The 26,364-nt window shown below is 46.0% G+C and overlaps 1 protein-coding gene across 1 annotated transcript in view; it reads left to right on the top strand.

Moving 5' to 3' along the window:
• The first annotated feature begins 1,194 nt into the window (after positions 1-1,194).
• DIPK2B (divergent protein kinase domain 2B) overlaps positions 1,195-26,364 on the top strand; it is a 33,564-nt gene continuing 8,394 nt past the window's right edge. Inside the window, exons 1-2 of the mRNA XM_044235573.1 lie at positions 1,195-1,638; positions 8,458-8,722. Of these exons, the coding sequence (XP_044091508.1) occupies positions 1,406-1,638; positions 8,458-8,722 (498 nt within the window). The 5' untranslated portion in view covers positions 1,195-1,405. The remainder of the gene's footprint in view (positions 1,639-8,457; positions 8,723-26,364) is intronic.

Here is a 26,364-nt window from a genome sequence, read left to right on the forward strand (position 1 = left end):
TGGAATCAGTGTTAAATGTGCCATTTAATTACCAGAAGACTGACCTAGAGTTATTTCACAGCCAAATAGAATCAAAGTGGGGCTGGGATGGCTTGTCAAGGGGTGGGCCAAAGTATCCACTGCAGAGGGGGGGAATTGATGTGTGCTGTGTGTGTGTGTGTGTGTGTGTGAGAGAGAGAGAGAGAGAGAGAGAGAGAGAGATCTATAGGGAGAGATGTAATTGGTGTGTGTGTGTGCGCGCATGTGTGTGTGTATGCATGTGATCCATTGGGACAGTTGTGATGGGGGGGTGTGTGAGAGAGAGAGGGAGAGATCTATAGGGACAGATGTAATAGGTATGTGTGTGTGTGTGTGTGTGTGTGTATGCATGTGATCCATCAGGACAGTTGTGATTGGGGTGTGTGTGTGTGAGAGAGAGAGAGAGAGATCTATAGGGAGAGATGTAATTGGTGTGTGTGTGTGCGCACATGTGTGTGTGTATGCATGTGATCCATTGGGACAGTTGTGATGGGGGGGTGTGTGAGAGAGAGAGGGAGAGATCTATAGGGAGAGATGTAATAGGTATGTGTGTGTGTGTGTGTGTGTGTGTGTGTGTGCGCGTGTGTGTATGCATGTGATCCATCAGGACAGTTGTGATTGGGGTGTGTGTGTGTGTGAGAGAGAGAGAGAGATCTATAGGGAGAGATGTAATTGGTGCATATGTGTGTGTGCATGTGTGTGTGTATGAGAGAGAGAGATCTATAGGGAGAGATGTAATTGGTGTGTGTGTGTGTGTGTGCATGTGATCCATCGGGACACTTGTGATTGGGGTGTGTGTGTGTGTGAGAGAGAGAGAGAGAGAGAGATCCACAGGGAGAAATTTAATGTGTGTGTGTGTGTGTGTGCGTGTGAAGGAGAGAGAGAGAGATTCACAGGGAGAGATGTAATTGGGGGGTGGGGGCACGCGCAAGAATAGGGACAGATGTGCCCAGAACTGAAACAGTAGAGGGTGGAGACCTTCAGGATCCTTTGAAACTCCCAGGTGGAATCCAGGTCGGACACACATCCTGAATGGACCTTTCCTGCCCAGCCAGGATATCCTGTGTTTGTCGAAAGGACCGCACAGGGAAGCCCTGACCATTGTCCTTCCCTAAATCTGCCAGTCAGCCCTTCCCCAGCCTGAGGCAGCCGCCCCAGACAGAGGAAGAGTAACTCTGGAAACGGTGTTATCAGCATCCTCCGTGGACTTCCTCACCTCCTCTCCAGCCCCATTAGCCCCAAGCTCCTTAGCATCCTCAAACAGAAATTGGGGAAGCTGAGATGGGGTCATCGCCCCAGACCCAGCCCCCTCTCTTTTGCCAAGCCCTAGCCCTGCGCAGCTCTGAGTGAGCAGCTGAAGGCTGCGGGCGGGAATCTGGAGCGGGAGATGGAGCCCCAGCTGGGGCCCCAGGCTGTCGGCCTCTGCCCAGGCCGCCTGGTGCTACTGCTGTGGGTCTCAGCCCTGAGCTGTTCTCTTTCCTCGCTGGCTTCTCCCTCTCCTTCTCTGGTGCCCCGAAGCAGAACCAGCTACAGTTTTGGAAGGACTTTCCTCGGTCTTGATAAATGCAATGCCTGCATCGGGACATCAATTTGCAAGAAGTTCTTTAAAGAAGAAATAAGGTCAGAATCTCCGTTCGATAACTTGGAGGGGCAAACTCCTGTTCTCTTCACTTGATGATGGCCAGGAGGCAATTTCAGTGGGGGGAGCTGGAGCAAAGTCATGTAATCAGAGCAGTGATGGGTTGAAGTTGGGGTGAGGAGGGGGAAAAGGAATGAAGCTAAGTGATAGCCCTAAATGCTAAATCCAAAGTTTTCTTTTGAAGTAGGAGCTTAAAGTGTCCTTTTCTATGAATGGAGTAGCCCGGGATCATTGAGTTTACCAAGTTCATTTCTTATAAAAAGAGGGAAATGGAATTAATAGAAGGCCTACTATATGATGGACATTTTAAAGCTTATTTTTTATTCTTTCCACATCACCATCCTAGAACGTTAATGTTTAGCACTCATTACTCAGAGAGTGACCAGAGCAAGATTAAGTGACTTGCCCAAGGTCACCACCTAGTAAGGGGCAGATCTGGGATTCAAACCAGGGCAGTTTACTTCAAAGTTTTGAAACCAATTTTCTCATCCAGAGGAAAACCCAAGTTTAGTGAATGGTGATGCATTGGATCTCACTGAAGGACGGTATCACACTCGAGTTCAAGCCTGTCAGTACAGAGTCAATGAGTCTTGACGACAGTCAAGACCCTGTAGGTGCTCCAATGGCATTGCTGTAACTCTTGGTCATTGCCTTCAAGGGGCTCAGGAGGAGAGAGCCATGTTACAAATAACAATAATAAGATGTGGCCTGAAATATACAGGACCTCTGGGAGTTCTAAGGAAGGGGGATATTAATTCTAAATGGGGGCTGGGGAAAGCATTCAGAGCAAGGCCTTTAAAGGATGAGCCAAAATTTAGGAGACAAGCTTAAGGTAGAAGGACCAGCTAAAGCAATGGCCCAGGGTGTGGGGAGAGGAGAGAAGCACTTAGTGGTTGGAGCATGGGGCCAATGTGGAGGAGTGGTCAAGGAGGCTATTGGAAGAGGCAGATGGGGAAGGGGCCTCAAATGCTATGCCAAGGAATTGGGACCTTCACCCGTGGGCCAGCAGTTCCCTGCCTCTTAGAGACCTTTTGTAATAGGCCTTTTCTCCTCAGCCCTCCTCCAGGAACCTATCTGAGGCATGTAAGATTTGGTGACCAAACAAACAGCATTAATTTACAATAATTTGATTTTTAGTCTGTACTAACCAAAAACATATTTGATTATTCAACTAAGTTACTAAACAGATATAATGAATGGAAAATATCAATCAAAAATGTGGAACTTTTGCGAGATGATAGATATCGTATTGATGTGGACTTTGCCCATTAGGTCTTTTTTTTTAATATTTTATTTATTTGCCAGAGAGAGAGAGAGAGAGAAAGTGATTACACACAAGTAGGCAGAGAGGCAGGCAGAAGCAGCGAGAGAAGCAGGTTCCCTGTCGAGCAAGGAGCCCGATGCGGGACTCGATCCCTTGACCCTGGGATCATGACCTGAGCTGAAGGTGGCGGCTTAACCCACTGAGCCACCCAGGTGTCCCCCCATTAGGTCTTTTTTTAAGGCATCTCTAATGGTGAAGAGTTGAAAGACTTTCCAACTGGCGAAACTCTATTGCAGGCAATGGCAAAGGAGTTTAGTGGGGTAGAGATAAGATGAGACTTGTGTTTTAGAAGAATCTTCTGGAAGGCAATGTGAGTCCACCTTTGATTCATGTCATGATCTCAGGGTCCCAGATTGGAGCACCACCGTAGGCTTCCTGCTCAGTGGGGATTCTGCTTCTTCTCCCTCTGCTCCTCCCCTGTCACCCTGCTCATGCACTCTCTCTCACTCTCAAATAAATAATTTTTTTAAAAAATTTTAAAAAATAATAATTTTAAAAAGGAAAGCAGTGTGCAATTTGGATTGGTTGACGTTGGCAGGGGCAGCTGGGTCAGTTCTCCTAGCCCAGGAGAAAGGTCAGTGGGAACAAAGCAGGGCAAGAAGGATGCCAGTGGGTTCAGCTAGAGAAGTCATTTTGTTGACCAACTCAGTGTGACAGAAAGATGGGAATGTTGAAAGTGAACACAAGATTGCCATCCCGCCTAAGAAACAGGATGGGAAGGACCAAGAACTTGGATGAAGTGAAGCTGATTCCTCAGAGAAAGGAGGTGGGGAGAACATGGACAGATTTTTCTGACAGGAGGGAGGCCCATTATGGGAGTCAACAGGAGAGTCCGAGGGTCACATCCTCCCCAAGGTAACTAAACAAGAGTATATGAATCGTATAGTTGACTCTTCACCAAGTGGCAATAAATGAAATTTTTCTCACCAGGCAGGTATTGGCTGAATTCAGGGAACATTTCCCCACATGGGTTTGTGTTCCATTCAAGTTCAGGATATTACCTCAGCTCCCTCAGAATTTATGTTCCATGTGCGTCCGAAAGGGATGTGTCCAGAGACAGGCAGGAAAGCACTGGGTGGGGCAGGTTGTGGTTTAGGGTTCTCCACGTTGAGAACGTCCATTCCTCAAGCTCAGCTGCAGAGAGAGACAGTGAGTGGTTGTGGGGACGTGGACTTGTTTATAGTTCTTTACAGCAGAAGCAACTGTTTCTTTATTTTAAAAGTAATAGCTATTTATTTTAGAATTTTCAAGAAATATCGAAGAAAGCACAAAATGAAAATCATGTATAATTCCTCCTTCATTATATATCCTTGCCACTTTTTTCTAAGTATGGATTTAAATTTTTTTCAGCAAAAATGTGATCATCCTATGTACACTTTTCTATAAACTTTAACTTAACAGTATATCAGGAACATGTTTCCACATTACTAACTATTCTTCAACGTCAGCCATAGAGGCATTTTTCTAGATTGTCTCCTTTGGCAAGGAAAACAAAAGTAAAATTAAACTCTTGGGACTGCACCAAAACAAAAAACCTTTGCACAGGAAAGGAAACCAGCAACAAGACAAAACAAAAAAAGAACACACCAAATGGGAGAAGATAGTTGCAAATGATACAACCACAATATGATTTTTAATGGCTTTGCGGTATTCAATCACATCAGTCAACCATAATTTAACTAATCCACTGCTGTGAGACAGCTAGGTATTTGTTTTCTTTTCAGTATTATAAACAGTGTTATGTAGAACATCCTTATTGCTAAATTTTTGGGCACATCAATCCTAAATTCCTATGACAGATTCTCAAAAGTGGAAAATTCTGGGTCACAAAAAAAAAGGAGACTTTATATATGTATATATCTTTATATATGTATATATCTCCAAATGGAGACTTCTACCTATAGAGCTCACTTCTTGCATGCTCACAAATATTTAATATTATTGCTATTCTTAGTTTGTATGTCTTCTGAGTTGAGCCTTTTTCTTCAGGCTTACTGGTCATTTCTTTTAAGGGGTGGGCTTGTAGAATTCATTTCTTTAAATTAATTAATTTTTTTAATTTAAATTCAATTAGCCAACATATAGTATGGGCCATTTCTATTCCTTGTTTGCTAAATTGTCTGTAAGATCATATCTTTACCTCTCTTTCTAAGAGTGTTCCCTTGTTCATCTCCAAATATTTTCCCACTTTAACAAATGACTATGATGATAACATTAGGAAAAGGCCCAGCCAACCTCTCAGATAAACACATCTTTCCTTCTAACCCTTATATTCTCTTTGGCAAAAATGCTAATGATAAATTTGTTGCTTCCCATACCCAACCGAACCGTTGACCTTTGAACATTTCCATGTTTTGGGTACCAGTTTCCCCATGCGTTCCTTGTCGACTTTCAAGTCCTGAATGAAAAAAAGTTAAGGAAAGCCAGAAAAAAAGAGTAAACCTGATTGACATAGTCTTCCTGCTGAAAACATACCTATTTGTGAATTCCTAATCAATCGTGCCAGCTGGCGAGATCAACCAGGAAACTGATCGATCAGAATTCATCTATGTGCAGGTCATAGGTTGGGGAGAAAGGTGGAGGCGGGGGACTTAACAGCAGTATTTCTGATCAAATTACTCCTAGGGATTCCTGGCCTCTCACCAAGACAGGTGCTTTCCCTGCCCTTCCTTCCTGTACTCACTTGGACTTGCATCCCCACTCCCCAACTCCCAAAGTCTTAAAGGAAGTTTAAATACTTCTGAGTAGTAGAGGGGTTGCAGTAAAATAAGTTAATCATTAGGCTCGCTTTTGCCTTCTCTTCTCCATTGCCCTCATCTGTCTCTTTTATCTCAGAAGATCATAGTAATGATTGCTTTAACTCACTTTCTGGAATTAAGTCAGGGGACTCAGGAGCTGCAGGGCCCCAGAGCTTATGGCAAAAGCATCCATGTACACATTCCGTCATCCACGCATGCGCCCATCCACTCATTAACCCATTCATTCAAGCATCCGTTCATGCATCCTTCCACCCAACCATCCCTCTGCAACCAGCCACCCAGCTAGTCCTCATTTCCCTCCATTCATTCATCATCCCTCTATACATCCAAATACACTTCCATCCATCCATCCATCCATCCATCCATCCACCTAAAATACATTGGGCACTAACTTCACACCCAGCCCTCTGCTAGGCACTGAGTGACAAAGTTGAAGGAAGCCCAGTTGTAGCCCTGCAGGAGTTTACTTTCCACTGGGAAAACAGTGATGACACTGGGAAAATGGAAGAAAGTATCTCAGACAAAGGGATGGGCACATGGCCAGGTGAGTCAAGGCTCTGAGGTGCAAAATGACATGGCTTAGCCAAGGATGATCACTGATTCTGTGAGAAAAAACAAGGTTGGAAGTGGGAGCAGCAGGAGATGGGCCCAGAAAGAACGGTGTGAACTGCTCTAAGTAGTGTGACAAGTGTCCTGAGAGCTTTTGGGAAGACGCTGGATGCTTTAAGAGTTCTAGGCAGACCTGAGGGATGGAGAAGAAGAAAGGGAGGCAAGAAATATTTAAGATGGCATGTCTACAAACTTAGTGTTTGACGGAATGCAAGCATGAGGAACATGCTAGAGAAAAGAGTGTTTTATTCTCATTGTAGCACTGTCGCTCTGCCCCACACCTCCACCCTGTCCTCCATGTTGAGGGGCTTGGGTAGATTGGACCACACGAAATTTTTGCTTTCTTCCAGCTCTGGAAACTATGATACTCCTAGCTATGACCCCTAATAATGTTACCTACCAATCTGTTCCCACAAACGAAGTCATAGAAAGGACGACAGGGGACTAGGCCATGGCAAAGCGCTTGAGATTGTGAGTTCTGGAGCCTTGAATGCCGCTCCCTCCAATTTCTGGTTATATGACTTTGGACAAATTAATTCTCTGTGCCTCAGTTTCCTCATCTGTATGATTAAGAATACTACTGACTTCACAGGTTCGCTGCCAGGTTTAACTAAATAATTACACATGAAGCCTTTAGCACAGTGACTGGCATGCCTAAGTGTTTCATACATGCGTGTTGTGACAATTGATGTCTAAGAGAAGCTACCTATCATAAATCCTTGGTCACAGGCCTTTCAAGGGGTTAAACCCCCAGGAACAAGAGCTGCTGTAGGAAACAAGCAGATAGGCCTGCCTCGGGGCCCTCTGCCCTTCTTTATCCTCTTAGAGGGGAGGATCATTCCCAATGGTTGTCCTGAGAAAGCCGGTAAAATTGACTCACTGCTGGTTTATAATATTTCATCTTTTTTAAAATTTTTTATTTTTATTTATTTTTTTAAGATTTTATGTATTTATTTGAGGGAGAGAGCATGAGCTGGGGAGAGGCAGAAGGAGAGGGAGAAGCGGGATCCCCGCTGAGCAGGGAGCCCAATGCAGGGCTCGTCCCAGGACCCCAGCATCATGACCTGAGCCGAAGACAAACGCTTAACTGACTGAGCTATCCAGGCACCCCACAATATTTCACCTTTTTAAATAGATTTGTAGCAATATTCTTGAACAGAATTCTTTGAGCCTGCTTCCACAGCAATTTGAATGCATTGTGGGAGATGTTAATTGATAGGTTCTCCTGCACCTTCTTTGAGAATCTTGCAGTCTTTTAGGGCAAAGCTGCATCAAGTAAGTGAGAAAACAAAGCAGTGTAGACTCTGGGGCCAATCAAAATGCTCATTTCCCCCAAAAGTCATGATCATGAGGTTGGTCCAATAATGCCCAATAATAAGAAGTTCCAGATTCTTACTTAAATATAGAACACATCTCAGTAGTCTGATATGATTGATCATGAAAGCAAACATTACCTTCCTAATTTTTCCTACATAAATCAGAAGAAGATTTCATTCTCCCCTAATGGGAATGTTGGCATGCGGCCAGAAGAATCACTGGAGAAAAGAGTCAAGGTGGGGTCTAGGAAACTAGCAATGGGGGTCCTAGAAGGGGACTAAGGACCAATCGGTCCGTTGTGTAACATGACACACCTCTTGGATCCCTGATGGCTTTGAAATGTGGTGACAATTTACCTGTCACTGTTTCCTGTGACTTGGCTGGTATGGATGGCTTTAATCTTTGGACTGAAGGCAAAACTGAGGGGGCCACTTGGGGTGGGATATGAGGAGCCAGTGCTCCTCCGAGTGCAAGCCCAGAAGCCTCTTCACGAGCTATGGTTCCAAGACCCAGCCATTAGTCAGAAGGTGGGCTGTTTCTAGAACCAATGTTGAGGAAGGGGAAAGATCATGGGCTCTACTGACTGATGGTCCTGGATCTGCACCCTGCTCGGCAATGTATTGTCTGAACTTGGGCGAGGTCCTTAAGCTCTGTAAGCCTATGTAAGCTCCCCCTGCTTGTGTGCATGCTCTCTCTCTTTCTGTCAAATAAATAAATTTTTTACATCTTTAAATATATATATATATATATTAAAAGAAAAAATAAATAAAATAAAAGGGCCCTTCTTCCAGGTTTGACAGCTGGCTGGCCTCCCCCCTTGGACTGCCTCCTGACTACCTGCCTTCTTACCCTGCAAATTACTCGGATGATTCCAAAACCTGGCGCCCCGTGGAGGTCTCCAGGCTGGCCAGCAAACAGCAGAGTGACATCTCGGACAGGAGAATCTGTGCCTCTGCGGCAGCCCCAGAAACCTGCAGCATCGAGCGCATCCTGCGGAAAACCAGGAGGTTCCAGAAATGGCTGCAGGCCAAGCGTCTCACACCGGATCTGGTGCAGGTGAGTGTACTGCTAGTCGGGTGGAAGACAAAGGGGCAAGGCAGAGGGAGACATCTATTCTCAGTTCCGTGTGGGGAAAAGGAGTCACGGCCCGCCTGAAGTGGGACCGAACCATGTCAAAAAGCAGAGTGGCTTGTGACAAGACGGTAACTAGACAGCTTTATTTACAGGGACCTTTCCCCTTGTCATCCTCCACTCTCGCTGACATGACCCACACCACCCCCCACCGTCGCAACTATTTGGGAAACAATTTCTGGCTGCTCTCTCTGGTCTGAAGAACCCACAGGATGACCCTCGCCAACCTTCCTCCTCCCCCCCACCCAGGGTTTAACTCACCCTACAACCTTCTTGGGGGACCTCTGCCAACCTCCAGACCATGCCCTCTCTTGGAAGCTCTTCTAGATACCCTGTTTCACCATCCAGAGAGCCCATTTTAAACATCAGCTTCTTCGTCCAATGCCCACCAGAAAGAAGAACCAAACCTGAGTCATGGCATAAACAGGCTCTGCTAATACAGCTCCCTCTTCCCATCTGAGAGCTCCCACTAGCTCCCACCTGTAGGCTGCCTCCAGGACTTGAGCACATTGCTGATGCCCTCATACCTTGCTTTGGTTCCCAACCCCTGTGCTCTGGTCCCCGGGATCCTGATTCCTCGCCCAAACCAGCACAACCATGTTCCTCCCCACACACCCCACTGGGCCACTGATGGCAGAAGGTGCCCCCTCAGAGGACTGAGGGTGTCTCTCCTTCAGCCAAGATGGGAAAGAAGAGTTTCACCCCAACCTCCCTGCCATGACAAGGCTGGAGAACACGAACTGACCCCGTCCAGGGGATGCCAACTCTGCCTCTTGCACTCCCCAGCCCACAAGCCCCCTTTACATGGACACCTGAGGCTGCCTGAGGAACTTCTGAGCACTCAGACCTTCACTTGGCCTCATCAAGGTGAGGGACACCAGCTAAGAACCACTGGTCCCTGGATGTGTCATACATGACATAAGACCACCTGGCTTTGTTCTTGGGTTGTGTGGGCACTGCTTTGCAATCAGGAGTAATCAAGCTGTGGGAACATGGCTGCCATCTGACGTCGAGCTTTCCGGTGGGAGCATTTTATACCCTGCACTCTATGAATCTCACTGCCCTGGGGTGGGGCGAGAAGGAGCCAAAGAAGTCAAGCCCTTCCCAGGCCAGGGAGGTGGTGGTGGGATCCAACATCCATGTCTTGGAGTTTGCGCAGGAGACAGGAAGTGGAGGAGGCTCAGGTGAGAAGAACCCGCCCACCCCTTTCCGGGGCTGCTCAACACTGAGCAGAACCTGTTAACAGAAGACAGATAACAAAGCCCCCACCATGGTCCACACCATACATATAATGTCCCTGTGCCTCTCTTCCTCCACCAGTATACAGACCCTCCACACACTGGCCTGGGTACCTGTCATCTGCCATTTGTTGGCCACAGCAAGTACCAAGCCACAAGAAGGACCAATGTGAGATCTTTTCCACTTTGCCTCAACTATACGCTCAGGAACGAGTGAAAGTCCCCAGGAAACTCTAAACAAGATACACACGGAATTGTTTGAGAACCCCCTCGAAAATCCCATCACCTCTTCTTGTCCCCATCATGGACAGGTCTCATGCTAAAGGACACAAATCCCCTAAGGTACTGGTTCCAGACTTACCTCCACTCAGGACCCTGGACAACACACCAAAGGACATCTGGGGGCTCAAGATACACTTGAGATCCCAAAGAAAGTGGCCAGACTGACTTTGAACTAAGGAAAGCTCCCTCTTTCCTTCAGCTTCTAGAGATTTCCATAATAACAACCCCCTAGGGATTACCCAAGCCCCCCACCCCAGCAAGTCCAAAGCAACCTGCCCAGTACATCTAGCATCACCCACCATGATGAGTGTAGACACTGGGTTTAGACAAAAGATCTCTAGGGTCCAGAAACTCTTCCTGAGCTCTGCCACTCAAAGCTGGGGTGAAACAGGAAGGAGCAGAGACCCAGGAAGAACAAAGAGCTGCCACTTCCCATGCCCCTGGTCAACAAGCTTCAACAAGCTTCAACACTATGCCTTATCTTGGGGACACAAAATGAATCTGACACAAGCTCCACCTCCAGGAGCAGGTGGCCCAACAGTGAGTACAGGTAAGAACACAAACCACCACAAAGCAATGTGGTAGATGTTACGGTGATTCTCAGTAAGGAAACAGAGGACAAACCATTGACTTGGGTCCTTCACTCTTCAACCAGGTGACCTGGCCTTTAAGCGCAGGACTTCTCTGCTTTGCCCCAACATCCTTCCTCCCAAAGTGGGTTGGGGAGGGAGGCCTGATGGATGATCTCCAAGAGCCTCCCAGCTCTGACATTCTCCGACTTGCGATGACTCTGCTTCACTTATTTTTTAACAAATCCTGATGAACGACTGCCGTCAGCAGGTGCTCTGATGGGTTCCTTGATTTCCTACTTCTTTTTTGTAATTTTATTTATTCATTTGAGAGAGAAAGAAAGAGAGAGAGAGAGAGAGCATGAGCAAAGGAGAGAGGCAGGGGCAGACTCCCCGCTGAGCAGGGAGTCCAACAGGGGGCTCAATCCCAGGACCCAGAGATCACAACCTGAACCAAAGGCAGACGCTTAACCCACTGAGCCACCCAGGAGCCCCTTGGTTTCCTACTTCTCAAAGGGCAGCAAATAGTGTCTCTCCTACCCAATTCATTCATCCTAATGAGCTAATAAGTACAAAGACATTTTAGAAAAAGTCCATCGCCATCGAAATACACGGCAATGTTATTATACTGAGAGATCTCTTTCTTCAGTGTGTTGTGCTAAAATCTGCTCGACCAAATTCATCCTCTCACTCTAACATGCAGCCAAACCAGGTTTCCTTCTTTTTGCCAAAAGCACATCCATTAACAACACCCCATTAAGACACATCCAAAGACACAACCATTTTCACTTTTTAGCTAACTCATCTTTTCATCCCCACCGGAGATTTTTTCTTTCTTTCTTTCTTTTTTTCTAAATTTAAATTCAATTAGCCAATGTAAAATACATCATTATTTTCCTTTTCTTATTTAAAAAAAATGAAAAATATCAGCAGCCATCTTATAAATGCTGAACAAAGTCCGTTTTTCCTCCATCTACCAAAGATCAAGGTTATGGGCACCCCGTTTGGAAACACTTCCTCCCTCTCCTGTCCTCCTTTCCAGAGACACTTCCACCTTAGGATTCCGCAGAATGGCCTAAGTATTCTGCCCCCTTTCCCTCCTGGGCCTTATTCCAGGCAGCACCCAAGCTCCCTCACTTTCCTTCTTAGCAAAACTCACCTCCCAGACAGTTTGAAATGGATTTGTCATCGCCAAATGTGGGTGTGGGGGGAACTCACCTATCTGCCCCAGACAGTTGAAAATGAGTGTTCACACAAAAACTCACACTTGAATGTTCATGGCAGCCCTGGTCACAAGAGCCAAAAGGCGGGAACAACCCACACATCCATCAACTGATGGATGAATAAACAAAACATGTTATTGCCACACAATGGAATGTTACTCGACCATAAAAAAAGACTCAAGTCCTGATACCCGCTATCAGGGTAGCTTCAAAACATGAAGCTTCAAAACATTACGCTAAGTAAAGGAGGCCAATGCAAAAGGACAAATACTGGAGGATTCCCTGTAGAGGAGATGTCTAGAATGGGCAGACCCATAGAGACAGAAAGCAGATTAACTGAGAGGGAGAATTAGGAATGAATGCTTCATGGGCACAGGGTGTCTGTTGGGGGTGATGGAAAAATCCTGGACTTAGAGAGTGGTGACAATTGTACAACCTTATGATTATACTAAAAGCCATTGAATTATACACCTTAAAATGGCTAGAGTGGTACATTTTAAGCTATGTGAATTTCACCTCAGCTTAAAAAAAAGAAAAAAAAAGGAAGGATAAGTCCCATAGAAACGTCACCAATCCTGTGACTTTATTCCCATGGAGCCCCAAGAGGTGATAGGCAGCGAATCCAATAATTTAATTCATGCCAGGATGTTAACAGCTAATAACATTTCACTGTGAGCTCTCCAAGAAAACCAATATGGTAATACTTGTACTTGTCCATCCCATGACTATCTCACACCTTCCTAATACATCCTTCCATCTTCCCCCACACACACACACACAAAATCCAGATGTGCCCCCAGAATCCTTCTCAGTGATGCTCCAGGCAAGTAAGAAGCCTATTTCGGGGGGACTGTTCATCCCAGATTCCGCCGAACAGCTCGGCTGGCCCCAGGAATTCTCTCAACCATGACTTGAGTGGGTTTTCCCTGATTTTCTCAAAAGCCACTTTCCAACAGGGATCTAGGCCAGGGCCCTCCAGTGTGTGTGTGTGTGTGTGTGTGTGTGTGCGCGCGCGCGCGCGCGTGCACATTTGGGGAAAGGAGAAAGGGCCGCAGGGAACCCATAGGTTTGCTCAGAGAACTGACAAGGGAGAGAAGAGAAACAGTCAAAGAAATAAAAGAAAATTTAAAGGGTCGGGGGTGGGGTTGTGACCGGTGCAGGGCCTTCTGAACTTTGATGGTGAGCTCTGCTTATAAATAAATAAAGTCGGCTTGGATGAAAAGCCCCAATAGTCAACAGCCAGGGAGTCCGTGGCTCCCCCGCTCCTGCAGGGCCAAGAGCTGCTTTGTATTAAGGACACTTTCTCGAGTCACGGGGACGTAGGTATGCTGCAGGGACCAGAAAAATCAGCCAGAGGGTGGGACCAGAAAAATCAGCCAGAGGGTGAAACAGTGCAGTGTGTGTGTGTGTGTGTGTGTGTTTGACTTACGCTAATAAAACCGTGACTTTTCTGCTTCGAAAAACTGCATTGTTCTGTGGGAATATCCCACAGCCTAAATTACTAGCCCACAGACAGAACCACAGCCAAGAACACCACCCTGTTTATCATGATCGGCCTGTTCGAAAAACCACAAAAAAGGCTTCCTCTGCTGTTATGCCAAGTGCAAAGAGGCAACCACCCCAGCAGTGCGTGGCTAATCGGAGGAAAACACATATCCCCCATTGGGTCCGCCTCCCATGCCCTCAACTACTGGCTGCTTCTGACATTGTTCTCAGCACAGACCCTGTTTTTCCCTCCAGTGGGAACAGAATCCGTAGCCACGCAGCCTGTTTTCCCACTAGGTGGCAGTATAGAGTCTTCAGGCCGCTACCTTCAAACAAGGATGGCTGGCAATTTTACTCCGCCCGTCTTGTAATTTTTAAAAAAAGAGATAGAATCAAGGGTAGTGAGCAAATTTAGCAAAACACATGTTAACCATTTAATCGGAGTATGGTTTTAGAGGTAAATACTAAAATAAAACTCATTTGTACTTGTAGTTATTGTACGTGTACTTGAAGTTAATACTTACACTTGAAGTTAATTCAAAAATACTTAAGGAGGGTTTGCAGGACCTATGTGAGGCCCTAGGAGGGTATTAGGGTGTGGAGACAAGGTCCCGGCACTCTGGGAGACGACACCCCGCTGGGGCGGGGAGCCTATTGTGATAGGAGACAGGTTATGATAACCTCTTTGAACGAAGAAGAAAATCTTATGTTAGAGTCACAGCTAGTTTTCAGACCATAAGGATTTTAATCTCTCACAGGCTACCAGGTCAAGGACCCTTCCAAAAAGTTACATTTTTTAAAAAAACAACATGGCCAGATTGATGCTAGAAAAAGAAAAATAGCTGATCAGTGGCCATACCATTTTCATACTGATCTAATAACAGAGTCAACGATGAAATGAGTATCAATGAAAAAAGAAATATCAACTAGCAACTAAAAGTGTCTGGCCAGTCCCACATAGGTCTATTCCCGGAACATCAGCACATACCCTCTGGCTGACCCATGTTTGGAGAGCAGAGGCCCTTCCGAGGTCCACTGTGGTCATGAGACTCTGCTTCCCATGACACTTGGGTGGTACTCATGGTCCTTTGTTTGTGGCCCAGGGGAGTTTCAGGAGCCAACTGGAGAGAGATTACAGGTCTTGGATCTGAGCTCCGCCCAGCCCACTGTTATCCCTTCAGTCACAGCACCGTTGACAGTTGAAACAACTAAGGCTTTGGATCATGGGTTTCGTAGAGGATTGCAAGCACAGAGAGACTTCATTACCTCAGCATGTGCGCCAACAACGTTATCTGGAATGGGATGGAGACTATTTCCAGGCTCCATTTTATCATAGGCTCGTGGAAAAGGGACTAACAGATCACTCAGCCTGTCTGCTCAAATGAGTCCCAAATTACTCCTGAGAGACCTTGCAAGTGAAAAGAAGACAGTGAAAGGTGTTCCCCACCTTGACGAAAACAAGTTGGGAAATTGAAGAGAGGCAAGAGAAGACTCAGGGAAGGTAGATGTGAAATGAGTCACCAGGGGTTCCTTCCCAGTGAGTTCCAGTGGAGAATAGAGGCAGCCCACAGCCACAGCAGAACTAAAGGCTGGACAAACATCAAGATGGACCATCCAAAGCAGGCTCTGCCTTCACGGGGCTCTCAGCTTTCCCTGGACTTGGCTGTTAGCCAGCCAAACCTGTTCTTCAATAAATCAAGCCATCCTTTGTTCTTGCTACGGTTTCTTTCTTTGCTATTTCAATATCCCTATTTTGACATATGCTGGAACAAAAACGTTTGCTTGGCTCAGAGGCCTAAGAATTGGTTGTTTCTCTGCATATGCCTGCATAATACAAAGTAAACAGAGGTTAAACTATATAACATATGATATATATCTAGAAAGACCGTCACTTGGAAAAAATTAATGATGAAAATAACTAGTAAGTTGATTACAGTTTATTAGGCCACAAAACCTCTCAATAAATTTCAAAAGGTATAAATAACATGGACCACTTTCTCTGATTAAAAGGCAATAGCAGGGAGTGCCTGGGTGGCTCAGATGGTTAAGCGTCTGCTTTGGTTCAGGGTATAATCCCTGGGTCCTGAGATCGAGCCCCCACGTTGGGCTCCCAGCTCAGTGGGGTGTCTGCCTCTCCCTCTGTCTCTCCCCCTGCTTGTGCTCTTCTCTGTCTCTGTCTCTCTCTCAAATAAATAAACAAAACCTTTAAAAAAGCAAAATAAATAAAAGGCAATAACATTACACATTAATAATAATAAAAAGGGGGAGAAATTAAAAATTAAAAAATAAAAAGGGGGAGAAAAAAGAACCCTACCAAATCTGGAATTTTAAAACATTATCTTTGAACCACAAAGCAAATAACTGAAATTATAATTATATCAAGAAAATAACAATGATAAAAACTTTATATAGCTTCAATCTATGATTTAACCGTTGCCCCATCACTGCTCAGAGAAGAACAGGATACCAATCCAGTGCTGTGTTAAGCAGTTATCAATACAACTTTGGTCATTAATGCGGAGGAATAATACAAACAGATTTAAAAATGAGGAATTACAGGGATGCCTGGGTGGCTTAGTCAGTTAAACGTCTGCCTTCAGCTCAGGTCATGGTCTCAGGGTCCTGGGATCGAGTCCTGCATCAGTCTCTCTGCTCAGCACAGAGCCTTCTTCTCCCTCTGCCTCTCCCCCTACTTGTGCTCTCTCTCTCTCTCTCTCTCTCTGTGCGAAATAAATAAATAAGACTCTTTTTAAAAAATGAGGAATTACATGTCAACTTGGTCCTGACCCAGGGCCACTTACAACATTAAAAACTTTTCCAGTTTTGCCAGCCCTTATGGAAGACTTGATTTGTAAACCTTTTCGGTGGATTAAGGGCAAAGCAAATGTATTTATCCCTGGTTTATGTATATAAGAGCACGAACCACAGAGCAATGTATCAACCTGTTAAAGGTCAAGATAGATTTCTACCCACTGAACCATACATGTGTCCTAGACTCTTGGGGTTGAAAGAAACTTGAAAGCTTACTAATTGAAACTCTCGAAATATTTGCATCCTTTATCTTACCATACAAAATGGAAAACACCCTACTTTAAGAAATAGCCTGTTCCTTCTTTTGAACAGAACAAATCATTAGACAGTTTATCCCAAATCTGTCTTCTGTTGGCTTTTGCTCATTTAAGTTATTAAATTATTTTCACTCCTTCGAGTTATATGTAACATTTCTCCCTTCCATATGTTTGCCCCCTCGATCCTGGCTTCCCGGTCCAGATAATCCCCAATTCCCTTTCCCATCTAGGTCATTCCCTTCAAATTGATGCACATTAAACATTGTGTCAGCTAAAACCCCTGCTACAGCTAGACCTTCTTTTTCATTAAATATTATCTTCTTAGATTAAATCCATTACTCTAAGAGCCTGTCAACTTGATTCTGTTACTCATCATAGTCACTATCACCCAACTGCATATCACTATCCTGTGTTGATGAACACAGTTTTTATCTAGGTCCTAGTCATAAATAAAAATGTTAAACAGAGCAGGGAGAAAGAGAAAGTCTTCTTTCTCTATGGGGATTAATCCATGAATTCTCCTTACTGTTGAATATTTCACTGAAGTCTACATGTTCTAAGTCCATGGCAGGTCTTGGATTAAAAATCAAATAATTGGGTCAAAGAAAAAAAGTGAAGTTAATCTAGAATTATTTGATTAAATGAATCCTATATCATAAAATATAGCTATTTTCAAAGTTTTAAAATCAAAGGAGAAATCACATATTTAAAGGCAAAAATCTTTTTTTATATTTTTTTAAAAGGCAAAAATCTTAAGTGTACAGCAAAGTTTTGCATGTGTTCCCTCATGTAACCGTGCTGCACGTCAAGACAGTGAACATTCCCAACCCTTTAGAAGGCTCTTTCATGTCCCTGCCCTACAAAGACAACCCCCCTCAAAGGTAACCAATGGTACTATTTTCTTGAGACTCTCCTGAGTTTAGCTCTAAAAGATCCAGATCCTAGGAGACCTTTCAATCCCAAGCAAACTGGAGCCACTGGTCATCCTACCCCCTCCAATGGTAACCACTGTTCTGACCTAAATCACCCTGAATTAGTTTTGCCTGGTTTTGAACTTCATTTTAATGAAATCACAGAGTATATACTGAGTGTGGGGCTGTGTGCTATTGTCCATGTTGTTGCATGAATTAGTAGTTCAGTTTTTTTTTTTCATCACAGTCTAATATCCCACTGTGTGATGATGTCACTATTTATTCATCCCACGGTTGTGCTCGCTTCGGCAGCACATATAATAATATTCATCCCACGGTTGATGAACATTTGGGCTGTATTTAGTTTGGGCAATTGTGAATTAAGCTGCTACAAACATTCTTATATATGTCAGTTGGTGGACATGAGTATACTTATGGAAGTAAAATCGCCAGATGATGACACATACGTAGGGACTCGTTTGGTGGATCTTATCAGTTTTCCAAAGTGGTTGTACTGATTTCATCAAGGTTACATATATTCATTATAAAAATGTCTAAAGTATATATATTTTAAAATCCATAAGGAAGTAGGGGGGGAAATCACTTAGAACCCACCCCCCAGAGGCCACCACTGTGAACACATTAGAGGTCTTCCTTCTAGTCTTTTTTCTCGTGTTATTAACTTAATTAAAAAGAAGTTGAGGAATTAGAAGTTGAATAAGTTGAAAAATTATAAGTTGAATAAATATATGGGAAATGCAGTATATGGAATGTTGCACATTCCTCTGTAACTTAATATGGTATCACATGCTTTCCCCTATATCACTAATGAGGAGAAAAGTTGCCATGAGACACACAAAGAAAGGCCAAGGTGATAGGGTGGTTTTGTAACATGTCACCTCGGCCTGGCTGAAGTGCATTTCCCAGAATTCCCTTCCCTGTTAGTTTCCATTTCCAGTAGGTTACAGAAAGATTTCATTGGGAGTTTTGGAGGGCAGAAGGGAAACAGTGACCAGTTTTTAGCTCACACACAGTGTCCCCTCTGCTAGCTTCCCTTGTTGGGGTGAGGTCAATTATGTTAGGTCAAATCCCTGTTTTTTAAAAAAGAAGAAAAAACAACCTGGTGTTTCTGCTTCTCTGATTGAACCCTGAGCGACAGGGGTGGTACAACCTCGACAGAGAGGGGCTAGGGAGAAGGAGAATCTTGGCAGCCCTTCCCCCAAGCAAGCACAAAGCTAGTTTGAAGGTTTTTCTGACGATCAGGATTCTATCTGAGCTTTCTGGACCACAGGACCTTTGCACAGCAGAAGCCACTGAACTCCTACGGAAGTTTCCACAAGCTTGCATGTGCAAGTGAGTTGTCAGAAGCACTTGGCATCCTGTCTTCTGATTAAAAAGGAAATGTGGGGGTGGGGAAATCCAGCAGCCCATAAAACGAAATGGCCCAGTGGAGAATTATGACCAGCCTTGGCATACCTGAATCAAAATGACAGACCATGAAATAATGTGTTTTCGTCTGCATCAGCTGCCCCGTCCATCCCAACTATCAGCTGAATTGCCTGCCACAAAGATTATCTCATCTGCCACAGTGAAAAATCTTTGAGCAGCTCACAAATTCTGCAGTGGCAAAGCCTGGGGCCCCACAGGGGGAGAAGATGGAGGATGAGATGGGAAGAGAGAAAGAGGAGGAGGAAACTAGCCACCACTCCTATAGACAGGCTCATCCAAGGTGTTGGCTACCCCATGGAAGAAGGAGCCACAACTGCTACCAAGTGAGCCTCTGGCTGCCGAAGGTTTGACAGCAAGGAGCACAGGGAGGCAAAGGAAGAAGGTGGACTGACCACAGCCTCTGTGCCACAGACACCAGGAGGGACGCTGTGGGGAATTCAGCAACAGTGGTCACCTATGGCAGGCACCACAAATGGCGCACGTCTTCTAAAAGGAAACAATTGTTTGTAACTTACTCAGGGATCAGAACCTCCTCTGAACAATTTAACAAACCCTTTGGGGGGGTTCGTTGTGCCAGAAGTGCATCCACCAGGACCTCATGGAAACTAGGAAGTTCCAAGGCACCAACTCAGCCCATCTCTGCCTCCAGGGCAGCATTGTTTCTCATCTCTATTTTCTTTTTGATGTCTGCTCCATCACCTTCTCGGCAGACTGGATCTCCCCATGTGGCCATGCTCCCCACTCCTCCCCAACGTGACAAGACATTACCGTTCCCAGACTCACCACCAGCCACCTGGCTCAGCCTCCCAGGAGTTGAGGGGTTGGAGCAGATGCCCCGAGTAAGTGCACCCTGGCACATCCATCCATCCATGACCAAGGATGTGAGTGTTAAGGACTTCCTGGGTGCCTGCTCCAGACTGGGAGCTGAGGAGATTATAGAAGTGTTGGTATTCAGTGGGTCCATGAGCACCCGAGAGCTGAGGCACAATGGGGCCTGAGGCCCAGACTCCAGGAGAAGGAAGAAAATGAGGGCTTGGCTAGGTCAGGAAAGCTTCTTAGAGGACATGTGATCTGACCTGGGAGGGGAAGGATGGGCTGGGGGAAATGTCCCTGGCAGATCTTCCCAAGAATTAAAGAAATGCATGCCAGGGAAAGATGCAGAAGCAAGAATAAGGTGTGAATGTGGAAAGTAGTTAAGTGTCAAGTCCATGATCACGGTGTGAGTCCACAGAAGTAAGTAGTTTTACAACAGCAGGACTGGGAGGCAGGTAGTGTTGATGTTCATTCTACAGGACAGCTGTTCTCAACCTCAAGTCTGCATCAGAATCTTCTGGAGGGCTCATTAACACAGGCTGAGCCACAGCTCCAGAAGTTCTGATGCAGCAGGTCTGGGGCAGGGACTGAGAATTTGCATTTCTAAAAGTCAAGTGACTTGAGGACAGGGGACTTTTCCACAAATGGACCTAAAAGTAGTAGGCAGAGTGGTTGGCAAAGGGTCCACAGTGGGGTCGGGGAGGCTGGGTAACAAAAGTAAGGTAAGGCCAAACACACAGAACAGCAACTAGTGAAGAAAGTAGCTGAGGCAGGGAGTGGGGGGAGGGGCATACAAGAGGCACAAGCATCTGCTACTGGCCAGACGATGCCCAGGGTTCCTGGGGAAGTGAAGACGCCTTGAATCCTGGTCCTGCACTTGAGGCCTGGGGCTACAAGGGAGAGAAAGCAAACAGAAACCCTGTATGAGGGAAGGAGTTCACCCAGAGTCAGAGGCCCTGTTTTGCATGGAAACAGGAGCTCTGCTAGACCCGGGCCCTCCTGTACCAGGGAAATATTCCGTGGACCGCATCCTGCCCTGCACCACCAAACCTGTTTCATTGTTTTCATTTAATGTGTTCACATCAACACAACCTTCCCAGGGTAATCCACTGGGGGTGGAGGGGAATCCAAAGCAAACTCCAAATTCTGGACCTGTTCCTGGCTCATTTCTGGTCTCTGCCTCTACTCTTCCAAGCCCTACTCGTCATCAGTAACTGACATGTAAGCTACCAGAACTGATAAGCCCAGACCAACAGTAGCATAGAGAAGCTTCCTTATGGGGGAAAGGGCCAATGGTAAATCATGGATGAGGAGGGGACCAGCTACTGTACCAAGTTCCCTCCCTTCTCCAGGGCCAGTAACGGTGGCTAAGGATGGGCTGTGCCTGTAAAGGGACATGACTGAGAATGATGAGGACATTTTTAAATGTCGAAACTTCTTATTATTTATTTATTTATTTTTAAAGTAGGCTCCACACCCAGCGCAGAGCCCAATGCGGAGCTTGAACTCCTGACCCTGACATCAAGACCTGAGCTGAGATCAAGAGTCAGATGCTTAATTGACTTGAGCCACCCAGTCACCCTAGATGTCTGAACTTTCTGAATCATCCAAATGGTTTCTCTCAAATAGTCGCTGGGGCAGTCAGCCCTTGCAGAATGAAAAGTTAACAAACCAAGAACCTTCATGTAGTATCCGGGTTCCTGATGAGAAAAGCAATCAGCAAGCACCTCAGTAAAAGGGGTGGGGAAGGAGGGAATCCATCTCCTGGAGTAGGAAAGAACTGTGAGCTATTTCTCGTAATAACAAAAACCAAATGGGTTTTTCTGGTTTTGAATACAATGCAGCTTGAGGAAACATTCTGTAACTTTTGGTTTAATTACCCAGAACAATCCATACAGTCAGTGAATCATCATTGTTTTAATTAAGACACGCTGATTAACTCTGATATATAATTAACCTAAACCCTGCTTCGAAAGCATATTTAACAACTAAATCATGTAAAAGGTGTTCAGGTGTGTAACCAGAAAGTCAACTCAGAGGTTTATTAGCACTTGAATTTTCTCTTTTTCCCCCTGGGTAGTAGGAGAGCTTGATAACAGTAAATTCACTAAGAGTAAAAATTCATTTGTTCAAGATTTCCCTCAGAATCCAAATTGAGCTGGTCAGGCCAGACTCATCTCTGAAAAAGCTGACATGTGATCTTTTTTTTTCCTGGTATCACTATATGGGTGTATTCATACATCTCAACACACAACGATGGTAGCCTTTGGGGGCAATAACAGGAGCTCTTTATTCACTTTCACACTGTACAATTCCATATTGTTTGAATGTCTGACAATGAACGTGCACAGGATGGCCGAGTTTGGAAGCCTCTTTCCTCCCATTTGTTAAAGACAGTGTGGGCATTGTCTGTAGCCTAATCCATTGTTGGGGAAGATGGTGGTGACCCTGGAAAAGGTTAAAAGGGGAAATAAATGGGGGCACCTGGGTGGCTGAGTCGGTGAAGCATCCGCCTTCAGCTCAGGTCATGATCTAAGAGTCTTGGGACTGAGTCTCCCATCAGGCTCCCTACTCAGCGGGGAGCCTGCTTCTCTCTCCCTTCACCCTTTCCGCTTGCTCGTGCTCAATTTCTCTCTCTCTCTCTCTCTCTCTGTGTGTGTGTGTGTGTGTGTCCTCTCTCTCTCCCATGAATAAATAAAATCTTTTTTAAAAAGTGGGGGGTGTCTGGGGCGCCTGGGTGGCTCAGTGGGTTAAGCCGCTGCCTTCGGCTCAGGTCATGATCTCCGGGTCCTGGGATCGAGTCCCGCATCGGGCTCTCTGCTCAGCAGGGAGCCTGCTTCCTCCTCTCTCTCTCTGCCTGCCTCTCTGCCTACTTGTGATCTCTCTCTGTCAAATACATAAATAAAATCTTTAAAAAAAAAAAGTGGGGGGTGTCTGGGTGGCTCAGTCGTTAAGCATCTGCCTTTGGCTCAGTTCATGATCCCAGAGTCCTGGGATTGAGCCCCGTGTGGGACTCCCTGCTCAGTGGGGAACCTGCTTCTCTGTCTCCCTCTGCCTGCTATTCTGCCTGCTTGTACGCTCTCTCTCTCTCTCCCTCTCAGATGGAGAAATAAGTTTTTTAAGTGGAATGAAGAATAAATAAATAAATACAATTAATAGGGAGGTAAAGTGACTTGAGTTAGCACATTTGCTGTCTTTAGCATGTGTCTCATAATTTGTGAACATGAAATAATATCTGTTTGCCTTATTTTTACGTTCTATAAAGCCTTTGGAGGACAGATTCTGAGAAGTGAAAACTAAAACCCATTTCAGCATGAACTCTCCATTTGTTAGTTGCCTATGTCCTTGGCAAGAGAGGTCAGAGTCCCGAGTCCAGCTGTGCGTCCACCATCTTCATGACCTCAGACTGCTGACTTCCAATCTTTCAAAAGGAAAGCCATCCTTCTTGCCTTAGATTTTCTTCCTGAGAGCAGTTAGTGTTCTTTCTTCTACACTTCTATTTCCATCACAGCAAGCGTTCAAATTTGTTCAGTCGTGGTAAATCTTGGCCTTCCATGTAATATTTGCTTTTGGGAAACAGCCTAGAGTCATCCAGACCCAAGTGGTGCGATTAAGATGGGAAATGAGTTTGAGGCTAGGATGGTTATAAGGCACACGCTGTCTTCCTGAGCCCTCTTGCCTTTCCTGTGAGGTAGAAAATGCACCATCGTCTCAGTCGGGCCTGAGTCTCAGTTGGGCCAAGTTTCCAACCCAAACCTGTTGCCCTTCTCCCATGCCCCAGCTAACACACTCTTTGGAAAAGGAGTTTGGGGGTAAGGCCACCCCTGGCCTAAAACTGGGCCTGGAAGCTCCTGGGTGGCCTTACCCCAATCACCCCTGGTCATGGCACCCCTGCTTCTTGCCACAGCTCTGCCCCCATCCCCTCTTTCTCAGATGGATCCCAAATCTAAAGTCCAAAATAAAAGTCAGGAAAATTGGCTTAGCTCTTCATTGATACCCTATTCGCACCAGGCACTCCCAATCCCATCAAAGATGGCCTTGCCCTGTTTGCCGAAGCATGTGGCCATGGAAGGAGAGGCTTCGGCTAGACAAGGACATAGGGCATAGAGAGGACCATGGCTGGTTAGAAGGTGCATCTATAATGTGACAGTGATGACGCTGATACTGATGACGATGATGGCGACGATGATTTGTACCATTTACTGAATGCGAAACACTCACCTCTCGCCTTGCCAAGCCTTCCGCATGCAGATTCTGTGAGGCTTGTAAATAGGCTCTGTGCTCAGTTCTCAAAGAGACAGCGGGACAAGCAAGATTATGGAATCTAAGCAACTTCTTTAGTCTTTCCACCATGTGAAAATGGACAAGTCAGCAGGGTGACTTCTGGCACTACTTCCTGGCTAAAATAACGAAAGGGGCAATCCTAGTATCTTCACCCACCCCTGACCCAACATCATAAGAAGTATAAAAATGGAGGCATCTAGGGGCACCCGGGTCGCTCAGTCAGTTAAGCATCTGCCTTCGTCTCAGGTCATGATCCCAGGGTCCTGGGATCAAGCCCCACCTCGGGCTCCTTGCTCAGTGGGGAATCTGATTCTCCCTCTCCCTCTACTGCTCCCCCTGCTTGTCCTCTCTCTCTCTGTGTCAGATAAATAAATAAAATCCTAAAAAGGAAGAAGAAGCAAAGATATATTCTCCTAGCTTCAAATCACCATCTATGCTCTCTACTTGTGTAGCTTAGGGGGCCAGAGGTGGGGCAGGAACCATTATGGGGGAAACTGCATGGACGTTGGAGTCTAACGGACAGGATCTTGTCTTAGCACAGGTTACTACAACAGAATACCATAGACTAGGTGGGTTAAAGAACAGAAGACTATTTTTCACACTTCTGGAGACTGGGAAGTTCAAGATCAAGGTGCCAGCTAACTGGCTCTCAGGAAATGTCTTTTCCCGGTTTGCAGACATCTGCCTTCTCATTGTATCCTCACGTGGTGCACTCACCACTCTTCTTATAAGGGCACTAATCCCATCCTGAGGGCTCTGTCCTCGTGGCCTAGATACTTCCCAAAGGCCCCACCTCCGATACCATTGCATTGGGATTAGCGTCTCAATATATGAATTGGGGGAGCGGAGTGAGGGTTGGTGCAGGGGCAGGGGAACAAACATGCGGCCCATACCAGGTTTGAACCCTGAATCTGACCCTTACCTACACTCGGCCGACTTCCAATTCCTCGGTTGCAAAAAGAGGCTCATAAGGGCACGTGACTTATGGATGCCTGGGAGGATTCAATGAGCAATGGCAGGGAAATAGGCAGCCCACTGCCTGGCACGTGATGGGTTCATCCCCTCTCCTCCTGTTTATACGTGGGCCGAGGGCTGGAGCGCACATGAACTGGACACTCCTAGACTTGGAGGTGCAAACATGGAATGTTCTGTAATGTTCTCTCCCTGAGCACGACTCCTGGGCTCTCATCGGCAACCCCGGGCACATTTCATCATGCCCAGTCACTTCAGAATTTGGACTAGCCCCCTCCCTCCCTGGGGAGCCCCAGGGGCTCACTGGGTACCCGCAATGATGCCAGTTCAACAAGCATCCACGCCGGCTTCTGCCAGTCAGTTTCAATCCTTGTCTGGGAGCAGAAGCGTATGGGTCCACAGCCACAGTCCAGCTGGGGCCCTGCGGCAGAGCGAGCAATTGTCTCAGGTCCCCAGTTTTAGCTCCTAAAGCTCCACATTCCAGGAAACCTTCAGTCCCAAGCAAGTCGAGATGGTTGAGCATCCTACCCCATGAGCCTGTCCATGCCCTCACCAACCTCCAAGACTCTCAAGATTTCTCCCGGCTCCCGGTGGTGCTTCCACCCTCCTGGGTTCTGGCTGGGGAGAGGGAGGGCTCGGGCTGCTGGCCCTGCCCCGTGCCCCAAGGTCTGGGGCTCTGGAGGCTCCCACCCTGCCCACATAACCCCCATGGCTCACTCGGCCAGCGCCTCCGCTAAGCAGGCAGCCTGCAACACCGTCTATAGACACCTGGGGGCACACTTTCTGCCCTTGGTCTTTCAGGCTTCAGTTCGTCACCCTGGAAGTCAGGCTCTTAGAAGTTGAAAACCCTGTTCTCACCTGCAAAGCCTGACTCTTGCTATCACCGATATCATCGGCTATCACCGCTATTCTCTGTGCTGGGAGTTTAAACTCTTTTTTCAATTCAATTAGCCAAGATGCAATACATCATTAGCTTTTTATATAATGTTCGGCAATTTAAGCTTTTTTTAAAGATGAATTTATTTATTAGAGAGAGAGCACAAGCAAGGGTAGGGGCAGAGGGAGCAGGCTCCCCAATGAACAGGGGATCGATCCCAGGACCTGGAGATCATGACCTGAGCCAAAGGCAGATCCTTAACCAACTGAACCACCCAGGTGCCCCAAGTTTAAACTTTTTTTAATAAGAGCAGATAGCATTTATTGAGTGCTTACTGCTGGCCAGGCACTGTTCTAGCATTTTACACCTGTCAGCTGTTTTTGATCCTCGCGATCT

Source organism: Neovison vison, chromosome X (assembly GCF_020171115.1).
Source record: "Neovison vison isolate M4711 chromosome X, ASM_NN_V1, whole genome shotgun sequence".
Taxonomy (NCBI): Eukaryota; Metazoa; Chordata; class Mammalia; order Carnivora; family Mustelidae; genus Neogale; species Neogale vison.